The following is a 13,733-nucleotide window of genomic DNA, read 5'->3' on the forward strand; positions in this document are numbered from 1 at the left end:
CATCGGGTTACTAATGACCAAGATTTACTTCACTTTCCCAATACTTTGAAGCATAAAGCGAGTAATGAAAATAATTGACAAAGAAAGAAAATACAAAATAGATTGATAATCACTCTAGAATTGCGGTTAGAACCTCATGAATAAAGTAAAGAATGATTGCATAAATTTCAATAAAAAATCAGATGCCATTACAAATGAGGTCTAAGTCCTATATAGGAGCATATAATTATAATGGTTTTCTTACTTAATTCGGGCTCGTTAATGGCATTAATTGCCTTGATTACCCGTTACCATATATAATTGTAACGAAAGTATTTATGGCTGAGGATTTCCCGTAACCGTAATTATATATCGATTTTCCTTCCTTATTTATGACAGGTTCGTGCATCTTCCCTTCTTAATGGTCTTTATCTATTCCGCTCTTGTTTCTCCTTTTACAGATGTCAGGTCCGGTTCTTTTCTCAGTGTAACCCCGAAGGTGTTCCTACCGTGCCTTCTTGCATTCTTTAATTCGTCTAATTAAGAATGTCACTTGTCATTATATTGATGGTCCACGTACCACGCCTTGTCACCTTGATGATAGCCCACGTGTCATGCCTTTTTTCTACTAATACAGATAGTCCTCCACTTTCTGAATATTCTATACTGAATATTCAGAAAATGGTAAGTATTTATGGCAGGAATTCTTTGCCACCGTTTCTCGAGTATCATAATGCTCTTTTTAGAATCGATGTGACGTACGTCACATCCATTTAATGCCCATGCCATGTGGCTTAACTTGATTGATTCTGCAATTTTTCAACGCTTTTTTAGGATTTTTCTGTGGCTGCATCAGTCACGAAGTGACGGTTCTATTATGACACTTCATAATGATAAAACTTGATGATGGTTTCCTCTCCTTATAAATACTTCATCACACTTGATTTTTTGAAATCCTCTTCCTTCTTCTCTGTATTCATCTCCTTAACCTTCATTCATACTCCTCTATCTTTCATGTGTATTTTCTTTGTTAAACATGTCTTCTTCAATACCAGACCCTCGTAAAGTTGTGATCATTGATGAGCTTGATCCTTCTACTGCCGGTACTAGGAGTAGGAGAGGTGGCAGACTCCGCAGTTTTGGTTCGTTATCTACTCGCAGTCTACTTCTCAAAGTAGTTCTGTCAGACCATCTTCTTCTAGATCTAGAGCCCCTTTAATCAATAGATCTTCTTCTAAGAGTAGGGATCAGAATGAACCCATGCGTGAGCCTACAATTTCTGAGATTGTTCCTCAAGAGTTTTTCTATGTGTCAGATCGTGAAGCCATGAAAAATTAAGTTTCTTCGATAACTCCCCTTAACCCTGCTGAACACTACCCAAGTATGATCACTCCTGGTCTACTTTCTTTAGTTCGACGTGAATGCCATTGGAAACTAGATTTCCCAGTTTTAATTCATGGTGCCAACCAAAGAATCACTTCTTGCCATGTTGGCTTCTCTTTCGTTTATACCTATTCTTTCACTTTAGGGTTTAAACCTCCCATTGACCCAGTGATCATTGAGTTATGTCGCTATTTTAATGTCTGCCTTGGTCAAATCGGTCTTATCATGGGGAGGGCAGTTGCTTGCCTTTGCTATTTGTCGGATTTGATTTCCGCTCCTTTTACCTTTCGTCAGTTACTTCACCTTTACTCTCCAAAGTTGTTTTATGAAGGTGTCTTTTCTCTCCTGGCTAGAAGCAAAAGGGTTTTAGTCAGTCTTGAGGATGATCGTGACCGTGGCTGGTATGCCCAATTTGTTGCTGCCCCCACCAGTGGATTAGTGGGTGAAGAAAATATGCCTTTTCCAGAAAAATAGAACTTTGCACGTAAGTGTTTTTTTCTCTTTTTCTTTCTTTGATGTCTTGAGTTCCTTTACAGAATCGTATATTTATTTCTTTAGCAACCATGGAAGTTTTCGAAGATATTCCTGACTTCTGTGGTTGGATAGAAAAAATGTTGACTGTTGCTCCCATGGACAAAAGATCTTAAAAATTTCTTTCAGAGAAATTTGGTTGGAAAGTGAGACTCACGGTACCTTTTTATTCTCGTGGTTTCTTTCCCTCTTTACTTGTTCATATATAACTTTTTCATCACCCTTTTTTTTCTATTAGGGTTTGCTATTCGTGGCATCAGCCCCGCATCTGTTCCCACAGCCTGGCTTTCTGTAAGTTCTGCACCAGAGCGGATTTTGAGTGCTTCTTCCTCCAAGAGAAAAACTACTGAAGCCCGCGGGTATGATGATGAAAAGGATGCCGAAGAAGGTTCCTTGGTGAGAAAATTGCGTGTCAGAAGACGCGTGGTTTCAGATGATGAAACCTCTGTCTCTCAAGATCCCCCTCCAAGTTCAATTCCCTTTAGACTCGTTGATGAGTCGGAGAGTGTCCCTTTGGAAATTTCTGATGAAGATGTTGGTAACTTAGACAACCCCCCTCCCTCAAGTCCTATTGAAAGGTTATTCGCCCATCGCTTTGAGGGTGAAGAAGGACTCAGGCATGTTTTTGAAGAGCTGCCACTTGCTTCCCTTCCAGTGTTGTCTGTTACACCTACTGTTAACCCCCCTTGTTTCTTTGCCTAGAGTTGCCCGAATGGTTGCCCCCTACTATTCCTCGTGTAGAAGCTGAACCTTCTAGCAGTAGGCGGGGTATGAAAAAAGTTATGATTGAAGTCCCCGATAGTGGAAATTTGTTGAAAACATCTGGACAAGCTATGTGTGGCTGAAACGATTGCTAAGACCTGTGGAAAAAAAAGAAGTTGGAGGGTCACAGTTCTTTGACTTTGATGAATGACATCATTTACTCTTCTCTTAAGGTATTTCTTTATTTATCTTCCTTTCCTTTCTTTTTTCTCATTCATAACTCCTCTTCTTTTGTCTTTTTATAGATTAATTTGACAGGTACAAAGCTTATGAAAAGGATTTCATGGACTGACCAGCAAGTAATTGAGTTGCACACTGAGGCTGACAACTGGAAAGAATAATTTGAAGGCCTTCAGCTGGAGAAAGACGTTCTTGCAGAGGAGAAAGGAGCTTTGGAACAACAACTGAGGATGGTCTCTACTGAGTTAGCGGTTTTAAAAGCTTCTTCCAATCAAGTTGAGAAAGATAAGGACATACTGAAATTCTCCTTTGTTGAACAACATTCCAAGGCTACTGAAGAGATAAGGAGTTTGAAAGAACTCCTTAATCAAAAAGAGCTTTATGTGGGTGATCTGGTTCAGATACTTACCCAAGCTCAAGAAGACCTTCGTGCCTCTACAAATAAGATTCAGTTCCTTAAAAGTTCTCTTGCTCCTTTGAAGACAGCTTATGAAACCTCGGAGGTAGAAAAACAAGAATTGAAAGCTGAGATCGAGCAGTGGGAGAAGGATTATGGAGCCCCTGAAGATAAGTCATCACTTGATGTTAGCTGGGTTTTCTGAACACTCACTTCGAGACTTTAACTGAAGCTAGCTAGGAAGGTTTTGACCTTAATGCTGAGATTGCAAAGGCTAGAGAAATAATTGAACAGACTCAGTAGCATCAAAGCTTCTCTACACCTGAGGATGAAGGTTCTAAGGGTGACGGAGATGGACTTGCTCCTGATATAGCCGATGTTCAACCCTCTTCTTCTCAAGTTGATCCTTTTTCTCCCATAGATGATGCTCCTTAGCTCTCCCCTTTCTCGACTTTTTGTTGAAAGTGTTTGTTGGTTAGTTTTTGGTTGGAATTCCCTTGTATTTTTTGGATAATTTTTGGAAGGTTTTACTGCCCTGATTTTTTGGGGTAATGATATAAATATCTTTATTGCTTTTGCCGCATATTATGCTTTCTGCTCTTTTAATTTTTGAGCTTATTCTTGCACTTAGAATGCTTTAATAGACCGTGACTTCAATATGCACGGGTTTTCATAAAAGAGGGCCCTTTTATATTAACGACACTGATGAAGATGACGTCTCATTTTCATATTGGTGCAAAAAAATAAAACATGAAGTAGATATAAAACAAAAAATAATTTGAGGAAGTTTTATTTTTTGAACTCTCAAATAAGTCAGTTTGTACATCATTTTCATAATTGCTCGTACAATATTTTCATAATTACGTTCATTTATGGCAGGTTTACAAATTCGGGTATATCTTCCCGCAACTAAATTTATGACCTTAACCTAGAAGCTCGTGAGAATATCTTGCATCCTTTTTGTGAGTTTGAACGCCTTTGAAAAATCTTCAAGGTTTTAATTCAGGCTGAACTATGCCCTTGGTATACATCTTCCTTCCCTGTGTAATCTTCTATATGCATAGTCCCCCCAGTGTTGGAGAATTAAAGTATGAAATCTCGAACGCTAGATCAACTCATTTCTTTTGGTCCTTTTCCTAAAAAAGAAAATACGAAACGGGACTCGAAGATAATTTTTTAGATGATGACTGCATAACCCTTTTTTCATCAGAAAAGTTGTAACCTAGACCGGGAATAATTTAGTATTTCGCGTGTCTTTCGGGTTTAATATCATCATTTGGTACGGGCTAACTTTTTGCCTATCATCTAAAATAGTTAGTAAAATTCAAATGAACAAAATAAAATCGAACTTGCATAATACCTGACCGTGGGTATTAACCTCGTTTAGAAGTATTACTTCTTCAGATGGACTGCATTCCAATTTGATGGTAACACCTTGCTATCCATGGTATCCAACTAGTACGCTCCTTTTCCAACAATGCCTCTAATCCTATATGGGTCTTCCCAATTTGGCCTCAACTTTACTGCATTTCCCGCTTTTGTTGACCGAAATATCTTTTTGAGGACGAATTCCCCAATCTTGACGTACCTCAAATTGGCTTTCCTGTTATAATATCGTTCAATCATCTGCTTTTGATCCGCCATTCGAATTAGTGCTGCTTCTCTCCTTTCTTCTGTCAAATCCAAATTTACCCGTAAATCTTCCTCATTTGTTGCTTCAGTGGTATGCGTGTACCTCGTGCTTGGTTCACCTATCTCCACCGAAATCAAAGCTTTTGATCCGTACACAAGTTAAAATAGAGTCTCACCCGTACTAGTCTTTGCCGTTAATCGGTAAGCCCATAACACCCCTGGTAGTATTTCGGGCCATTTGTCTTTTGATTCTTCCAATCATTTTTTAAAGTTATTGATGATAACCTTATTTGTCGACTCAGCTTTTTCATTGCCAGCTGGGTAATAAGGTGCGGAAGTAATTCATTTAATCTGCCAACTTTGAAAGAATTCAGTGACTTTTGCGCTTATGAATTGTGGGCCATTGTCACGGACGATCTCCTTGGAACTCCAAATCGACATATAATATTTCTCCAAATGAAATCTGTAACTTCCTTTTCTTGCACCTGTTTAAAGGCACCTACTTCTACCAATTTTGCGAAATAATCCGTCAAAATTAATAGAAATCGTACCTTTTCTTTAGCTTGAGGCAAAAACCCTACGATGTCCATGCCCCATTTCATGAAGGGCCATGGTGATTTAACTGAATGCAACAGTTCCACTGGTCGATGCATGTTATTGGCATATCGTGGACATTTATCATACCTGGTTACGAAGTTTTCTGCTTCTTCTTCCATTTTTGGCCAATAATATCTTGCTCTTATTAATTTCTTCACCAACGATCTCCCTCCAGTGTGATTGCCATAATGCCCCTCATGTACTTCTCTCATTACATATTCCGTTTGTGATGGTTCGAGGCACCGTGCTAAAGGTCCACCAAATATTTTACGATATAAATTTCCGCAAATTAAGCAATATTGGGCAGCTTTCAACCGTAACAATTGGGATTTATTCTTATCCTCGGGTAATATACCATCCTGCAAAAAGTTCACAAGTTCGTTTCTCCAATCCCAAGTTAAATTATTGAAATTTATCTCACTCTTGGTTTGATCGAGTGCTAAATAAAGCAAATGTACTACAACAACATTTTCTGTATTTGTTGCATTTGCGACAGATGCGAGATTTGCCAATGCGTCTGCTTCTGCATTCTCCTCCTTAGGTATTTGCACGACTTTCCATGTCTGAAATTGTCTAAGCAATTTTTGTACCTTTTCGAGATATTCCTGCATTTGTGTCTCTCTCGCCACGTAAGTCCCCTGCATTTGATTAGAAACCAGTTGTGAGTCACTTTTGATCACAATTTATTCAATACCAAGTTCTCGTACCAGTTCCAAGCCTGCAATCACAGCTTCATACTCTGCCTCATTGTTAATGATTGGATAACATTTTATTACCTGTCTTATGACTTCACCCAAGGGTGGAATTAAAATAATACCCAAACCTTCTCCTTTAACATTTGAGGAACCGTTAGTAAATAGGGTCCAAGTCCCCGGATTAGCTCCGGTAAATACTTGTAGTTCTTTTTCTGCTTCAGGAACAAGGTTCTTGCTAAAATCCGCTACAAAATATGCTAACACCTGCGATTTTATTGCAGTTATAGGCTGATATATGATATCATATTCACTGAGTTCTATTGCCATTTAGCTAATTTACCTAATAATTCTAGTTTATGCAGTATGTTCATTAGTGGGAAAGCAATTATAATAGAAATAGGATGACACTGAAAGTAAGGTCGTAACTTTCTTGATGTCATAATTAAAGCTAAAGCAAGTTTTTCTAGGTGAGGATACTGTATCTCAGCATCTAGTAAAGACTTACTAACATAATAAATTTGAGATTATTTACCTTTATATTCACGTGCCAATATCGCACTTACCACGACTTCTGACACAGCGAGGTAATTAGCAATCTCTCTTCGTCTTATGGTTTGGCTAACATAGGTGAATTTGATGGATACATATTTAGGTCCTTCAGAGCTTTTTGGCACTCATCATTCCATTCAATTTGATTTTTCTTTTTCAACACTGAAAAGAATTTAAAACTTTTTTCTAATGACTTTGATATAAATGTTCCCAGAGTTGCTATCCCCTTGTTAATCTCTGCACTTCTTTATTTATCGTGAGTATATCTGGTATTTCCTCAATAGCTTTGATCTGTGCGGGATTTACTTCAATACCTCTGTTAGAAATAAGAAAACCTAAAAACTTACCTGAAGCCATGCTAAAAACGCACTTTTTCGGGTTTAACTTCATGTTGTACTTGCGGAGAATCTCAAAGGTCTCAAACAAATGTTGAAAATGATCCTCTGCCTGTGTTGACTCGACCAACATATCATCTTTGTAGACTTTCATGATTTTTCCTAGGTGTTCTTGAAACATTTTAATCACCAATCTCTGATATGTAGCTCCAGCATTTTTCAAGCCAAATGGCATAACTTTGTAACAGTAAGTCCCACTGTCTGTGATAAACGAAGTTTTTTCCTCATCTAGAGGGTCCATTTTTATCTGGTTATAAGCTGAATATGCATCTAAAAAACTTAAAAGTTCATGACATGCGATAGAATCAATTAATTGATTTATATGCGGTAAAAGAAATGAATCCTTAGGACAAACCTTATTTAAATCAATATAATCTAACAAACTCGCCATTCTCAATTCTTTTTTGGAACCACAACAGTATTTGCTAACCAGTCAGGGTACTTTACTACTCGTATTGAACCAATTTTCAAAAGCTTTTGTACCTCATCCTGGATCACTTGATTTTTGATGGACCCTTGCTTCCTTTTGTTTTGCTTGACAGGTCGGTGTAATGGATCCTTGTTCAGCTTATGAGTCACACCTCTGGTGGTATACCTGTCATATCTGAATGCGACAAAGCAAAGCAATCTGCGTTAGCACGTAAAAATTCAATTAACTTACCTTTCATTTCTGGGCTCAAATTTTCTCCGATATAAACTTTTCTATCTAGCCAGGGGACAAATAGTATTACAGCTTCGAGCTCCTCCATAGTTGTTTTAATGTTCTCATTTTCCTCTGGCTCTTGAATCACATCAGGTCTTGAGTTGACATCAGTCTGCCCTTGTGTGTTTTCAGTTGAGGTATGAATAACAGTGTCCTCAACTGAATTCTATAATTTCTATTTCGCATCTCCATCATTGGCTACTGTGTTTACAATCACCACCGAGTTAATACTTCGTGAAGCTTGTTGATCTTCGCGGATTTGTCGGATTCCCCACTGTGAAGGGAATTTGATAACTTGATGCAACGTGGATGGGACAACATCCATATCATGAATCCATGGTCTTCCCAAGATTATACTATAGGTCATGTCCGCGATTATCATCTGGAACTTTGTATCTTTGATGACCCCTTCTACAAATGTGGCAAATACCACTTCCCTTTTAGTAACAACGCTTGAATTATTAAACCCAAACAAGGACTGTGCTTTTGGTATGACCTTATCATTAGCTTGCATTTCATTTACCACCCACAGTAAAATGATGTTCACTAATCTACCTGGATCAATCAAAACTCGTTTTACATTAGTATCATGTACAAATAGAGATATTACCAGTGCATTGTTGTGAGGAATCATCAAGTCGTCTACGTCTTCATCGTCAAATATTATATTGTTGCCATCCAAGACTTGGTGGACTTATTTTTCGTGAGTGACAGTAACTTTTGATGTCTTTTTCGCGGTTGTGTATGTTACTACATTGACCTCATCTCCTCTGGTTATGACGTTGACTGTTCTCTTTGGTGATGGAGGTTTTGGGGGTTCTTGTCTATTCTTCATGTATGATTGTCTCCCTTTCTCACTGAACAAATCAGTAAGATAGCCTTGCTTCAATAAATATTCGACCTCTCCTTGCAAAAGCCTGCAATCTACTGTTCTATGGCCATGATCATTATGAAACTCGCACCAAAAATCTGGGTTTCTTTTGTTTGAATATAATCTCATTTCTTTTAGCCATCGCACCTTATCTCCCATATCTCTTAAAACAACTACCAATTCGGAGGTGTTAATGTTAAAACCGTAATCCCCTATTCTTGTTTGTGTACTTGAATCATTGATTCGGGAATCCCGCTCCTTTTTGAACCTGAATGAAGAACTCGCGTCTTTTTTTCTTGATCTTGAATCAAATCGTGCATTCTCCTATTTAGATCGAGAATCTCGCCCCGCATGTCCCATATATGGCTCGTACCTGTTTTTACCGGACTTCCTCTCTGATTTTGAGCGTCTCGAACCTAGTCTTACTTCGGCCCTTGGCTGTGTAACCGTATCTTCTTCTATCCGTAGCCAGTGGCGAAGCCAGGAATTTTATTTAGGGTGTTCAAACTTGAAATAAGCAAAAAAAATCTCCGAAAAAGGTTGTTCAATATATGTTATATACAATTAAAATCTAATATTTTACCCATATATACAGTGTAATTTTTTGACGAAGGGTGGTCAGTTGACAACCCTTCAAGCTATGTACCTTCGCCCATGTCTGCAGCTTCGTATTATATTTATTGTACACATCGTTCCAAGTTGTTGCAGGAAATTCTCGCAATTCTACCTCCTCGTGGCTTCTGAACTCTTCTCGTTCAAGTTGCTTGCGAATGTCATAGCTGCCCAGTTATCAGGTACTCGTGGCAATATTATCCTCTCTCGTTGGAATATATCCACGAATTCTCTGAGCAATTCTATACTCTCTTGTTTAACCTTGAAGATGTCTTCCATCCTTTTTTCAATTTTTTGCGCTCCCGAATGTGCTTTTATAAATAAATCTGCGAGCTCAGCAAAAGAATCAATGGAATATTTAGGTAAAAGAGAATAGCATGTTAACGCTCCTTTTGTGAGTGTTTTGCAAAACTTTTTAACCAAAACTAATTCGATCTCCTGCTTGGTTAAATCATTGCCTTTCACGCCGGTAGTGAACACGGTTACGTGATCCCGAGGGTTAGTCGTTCCATCATATTTGGGAATATCAGGAATTTTAAACTTTTTGTGAATTGGAAAACTTGATGCACTTCGCTTTCAGGGTTGCTGCAAATACTTGTCAATATCCGCACCTTTGATCACGGGAGGCACGCCACGTATTTGCTCTATACGCTCATTTTGCTCCTTCAGCTGTTTCTGCATAGTTAGCACTAAATTTGTAAACTAGAATTATTCAGTGTGCCTGATCCTCCATCACGTGATTCATTGGAAATTTCTCCACTTCTAGAGTTATCAAGCCCTGAACGCGAGTTCTTCAAAGTTGTTGTATTAACTTGCGGAGGAGTTTGCACTGCGTTGGGTAATCTTCTGACCAAAGCCTGCAGTGCACTGTTCACGTGTTCTGCAATCAATTATTTTAAGGCATCCTGCTCCACGGTTTGGTCGTCTCCATGCGGACCATCAGTGCGTGAAGCAGATCTTCAGGTGAACTTTCACGGGATTGCTGAGGGGATCCCGTAGATGTGTGATGTGGTGGAGTTCCACCTTGTTGGTTCAGTTGATCGTTCTCGTTAGCGGTTGACATATTTGGTCGTTAAAAATAAAGTTTGAAAAGTGAACAGATTATCAAATTTCCGGTAACGGAACCAATTTATTTTATCCAAAAATAGATTTCTCAGTCAAAGTCAATATCAAGAAGAAATCGGGTTACTGATAACCAAGATTTACTTCATTTTCCCAATAATTTGAAGAATAAAGCAAGTAATGAAAATAATTGACAAAGAAAGAAAATATGAAATAGATTGATAATCACTCCCAGAATTGCAGTTCTTAATTTCTTGTGAATAAAGTAAAGAATGATTGCATAAATTTTAATAAAAAATCAGATGCCATTACAAATGAGGTCTAAGTTCTTATATAGGAGCATACAATTATAACGATTTTCTTACTTAATCCGGGCTCGTTAATGGCATTAATTGCCTTGATTACCCGTTACCATGTATAATTGTAACAAGAGTATTTATAGATGAGGATCTCCCATAACCGTAATTATATATCGATTTCCCTTCCTTATTTATGACAGGTTCATGCATCTTCCCTTCTTAATGGTCTTTATCCATTTCGCTCCTATTTCTCCTTTTACATTTGTCAGGTTCGGTTCTTTTCTCAGTGTAACCCCGAGGGTGTTCCTCCCGTGCATTCTTGTAATCTTTAACTCGTCCAATTAAGAATATTACTTGTTGCTATATTGATGGTCCATATACCATGTCTTGTCACCTTGATTACAACTCACGTGTCATGCCTTTTTTCCACAAATACAATCCTCCTCAAACTCCACTTGTAGAATTTCACTGGATTTGTTGTTATTGTTGTTAGTTAATACACAGGAGTTTTGTGTATATTATATTGAAAAGAAATTGTTGTAACCTCTACGTTATCACATGACGATGACACAACGTCCTCTGTATATAAAAAGATGAAGCCAACAAAGTTCTTTGCATTATTCCTCACTTCTGTCTTTTCTCTCTCACAAAAGTAGAGAAGCTTACATCAACTCTGCTTTCACAAAGCTCCATTCTCACTGTGTAACAGAAGCAGAGCCTAATTTGCCGTTATTTATAGTCTCCTTCACATTTCCACCTTGTTTTTCTTGGCTTCTGCATTCAAACTCTCTTTGCTCATACTATCCTACATTGCTTCTGATAACATGAAAACTTTTAAGCTACTCAAATGCTGGCCTAATACGGCCACCATTTGTGATACTATCTCTCGTTTTGATTCTGTTAAGAATATCGTCGATGGAATGGATTACGTAACTAACCCGAATGTTGATACTAATAAAGAAAGCGATGACGATGAAAACTCCTTCTTCCATTTGGTGTTCACCGGGCGCGACGAACGCCCTAAAGTAGACTCCAACTCGAAGCCTCATTCTCCAATTACTATGCTCAGATCATGTACCAAGATTCGTGTCTTCATTTTGGGCTTAAAGAAGTTAAAGCCGGAGAAATCTGGTATTGATCACGTTTCTTCTACTGCCAGGGCAAAGCATAAAAAACAGACACTTTCGCCCAGGACTCAGAGCAAGCGAATCACTGTAAAACGCAAGGTGAAGGATGTTCCAGTCAGCTCTATATTGTCGAGTGATAACAGTTTAAGAAGCAAACTGCAGAAAGAGAGAGAGGCGGAATTTGAAAGAGCTGATGTGCCCAAAACTAAGTTATTGAGCTCGCCCAGAAAATTATCGGAGGAGAAACATGGGAACCGAGTTGCTGTACGTAAACAGCTAAGGAAGAGCCCGTCGACGGCATCCGTTGCCGGAGTTTCAACGCCGCCGATGAATCGCAGAGACGATTCACTGTTGGAGCAAAATGATGGGATCCAAGCTGCTATTCTACACTGCAAGAGATCCTATAGCACAGTATCAAAAGGTACCTGCTGATTATCCATTGTACTTTTGTTCTTAATGCAATTTTTAGTCATTAATAATTCGAAATTGTTATGTGATCAGTAGTAGATTTTTTTTTAAAAATTAATTGTTAATTATGCCTTTGACCAGATTGTTCGATGTTATTACCAAGATCTACATCTGAAGATGTACCACGACCCTCTTATTATGAAGAGCAAAGCAGATGGAGCATTTAATAATCTATGGTATTAAAACAGGCTTGTACACTACTGTAAAAATGTGAGCCAGCTTTGTTTAAGAGTAAGGCTTAGTTATTATTGTTGTGCTGTAAGAATGTGATTATATAAGTTTCTCTTTAGTCTCAAATTATTTTTCATGTTTCTTCTTTACAATTTAATTAGTAGAAGTTTTGACTATTTTACCTATATTTATATCTTATTTTTATATGAACAATCATAACATCACCTCATAATTGATGTGTTTGTAATATTCAAGAACAATTACTAAAAGGGTAAATTGAAAAAAAAATAATTAATTTATCTTAAACTTTTAAAATGACAAATAATATGAGACAATTATTTTTAAAATTCTCAACAAATCATTTGAGACGGCGGGAGTATATTTTAATTTGGTCATTAAGTTTTAGGATTTCATTTTTGAGTAAGCTATAAAGTAGACAACTTTGTTTATAAAAGGTATTTTGCCTAAAGAGTATTCTACAAAAAGAAAAAAAAAAGAAGTCGTGGTTTGAGAAGAAAACATGGTGATTCTACCTCCTCGACTCTTTACAAGGTATCTTCTTGACACTGCGGCTGTGCATTTGGTTTCGGATATCCGAGAATCCAATCCGATCTACTTTATTCGGATTTTTTCGGATTCTAGAATTTTGGATTTCGAATATTCGGATCAGATATGAGTTAGATTTTTTAAAAGTTCGGATATTCTGATTGCATTCAGATTGGTATAATTTTAATTCAATCCGATCCGAAATCCGAATTATATGGACATGTACAAATATGAGCATATATTTTAGGGTTAAGAGGGTGTTTGGATTGGCTTAAAAGCCGGTCAAACCAGCTTAAAAGCAATTTTTAGCTGGTTGGAGTGTTTGGTAACTTTAAAAATAACTTTTAAGGCAAGTGCTTTTAAGCCAAACAAGCTAAAAACAACAAGTTAGGGAATCCCAACTTATTTTTTTATAGCTTAAAAACTGATTGGGTTTGACCATATAATTTACTCTTTTATCCCTAATAATCTTTTATTTTCCCAAATATCCCTTTAACAGTTCAAAGCCAAAAGCCCAACGTTCTTTCCCTTCTTCTCCCTCCACTGTTCCCATTTTTGTCAACCATTTCTAATGCCATTTCCATGGCATATCCCATTTTATATCTATTGCTTTTCCCTATTTTTAAAATTTTTGTGCCCCGGTGTCATTTTCATGATTCCTTCTCACGTAAATAATCATTATCATATTTTTATTTTACTCCTTGTTTGATAGTATATTTACTAATAATTATTTTCTTGAATCCTTTGTGTTTTGAACGGTTACGTTTCTTTTAT

At 37.5% G+C, this 13,733-nt stretch overlaps 2 protein-coding genes across 2 annotated transcripts; one reads left to right on the plus strand and one right to left on the minus strand.

Moving 5' to 3' along the window:
- Nucleotides 1-4,687: 4,687 nt before the first annotated feature.
- Nucleotides 4,688-9,565, minus strand: LOC142179946 (uncharacterized). Its single transcript, XM_075250848.1, has 8 exons — nt 9,402-9,565; nt 8,564-8,660; nt 7,762-7,915; nt 7,053-7,358; nt 6,720-6,811; nt 6,238-6,420; nt 5,416-6,099; nt 4,688-4,987 (listed from the first exon to the last, which is right to left on the minus strand). Exons 1-8 carry the CDS (start codon nt 9,563-9,565, stop codon nt 4,688-4,690), a joined length of 1,980 nt encoding a protein of 659 aa, XP_075106949.1.
- Nucleotides 9,566-11,287: 1,722 nt separating this feature from the next.
- LOC107782195 (uncharacterized) lies at nt 11,288-12,481 on the plus strand. Its single transcript, XM_016603049.2, has 2 exons — nt 11,288-12,195; nt 12,324-12,481. Exons 1-2 carry the CDS (start codon nt 11,472-11,474, stop codon nt 12,407-12,409), a joined length of 810 nt encoding a protein of 269 aa, XP_016458535.1. The 5' UTR covers nt 11,288-11,471; the 3' UTR covers nt 12,410-12,481.
- The last annotated feature ends 1,252 nt before the right edge of the window (nt 12,482-13,733 follow it).

This window comes from Nicotiana tabacum, chromosome 4, assembly GCF_000715075.1.
Source record: "Nicotiana tabacum cultivar K326 chromosome 4, ASM71507v2, whole genome shotgun sequence".
Lineage (NCBI taxonomy): Eukaryota > Viridiplantae > Streptophyta > Magnoliopsida > Solanales > Solanaceae > Nicotiana > Nicotiana tabacum.

What these genes read in the sequence shown, in the direction of transcription:
- LOC142179946 (XM_075250848.1), bottom strand. Translation starts at nt 9,565, where the DNA reads ATGGAAGACATCTTCAAGGTTAAACAAGAGAGTATAGAATTGCTCAGA. An exon ending in AGTTCAGAAGCCACGAGGAG is followed by an intron (nt 8,661 to 9,401) that starts GTAGAATTGCGA and finishes TGATTTGTTCAG; the next exon opens with TGAGAAAGGGAGACAATCAT. An exon ending in TCATAACCAGAGGAGATGAG is followed by an intron (nt 7,916 to 8,563) that starts GTCAATGTAGTA and finishes ACACAAGGGCAG; the next exon opens with ACTGATGTCAACTCAAGACC.
- LOC107782195 (XM_016603049.2), top strand. Translation starts at nt 11,472, where the DNA reads ATGAAAACTTTTAAGCTACTCAAATGCTGGCCTAATACGGCCACCATT. An exon ending in CTATAGCACAGTATCAAAAG is followed by an intron (nt 12,196 to 12,323) that starts GTACCTGCTGAT and finishes GCCTTTGACCAG; the next exon opens with ATTGTTCGATGTTATTACCA.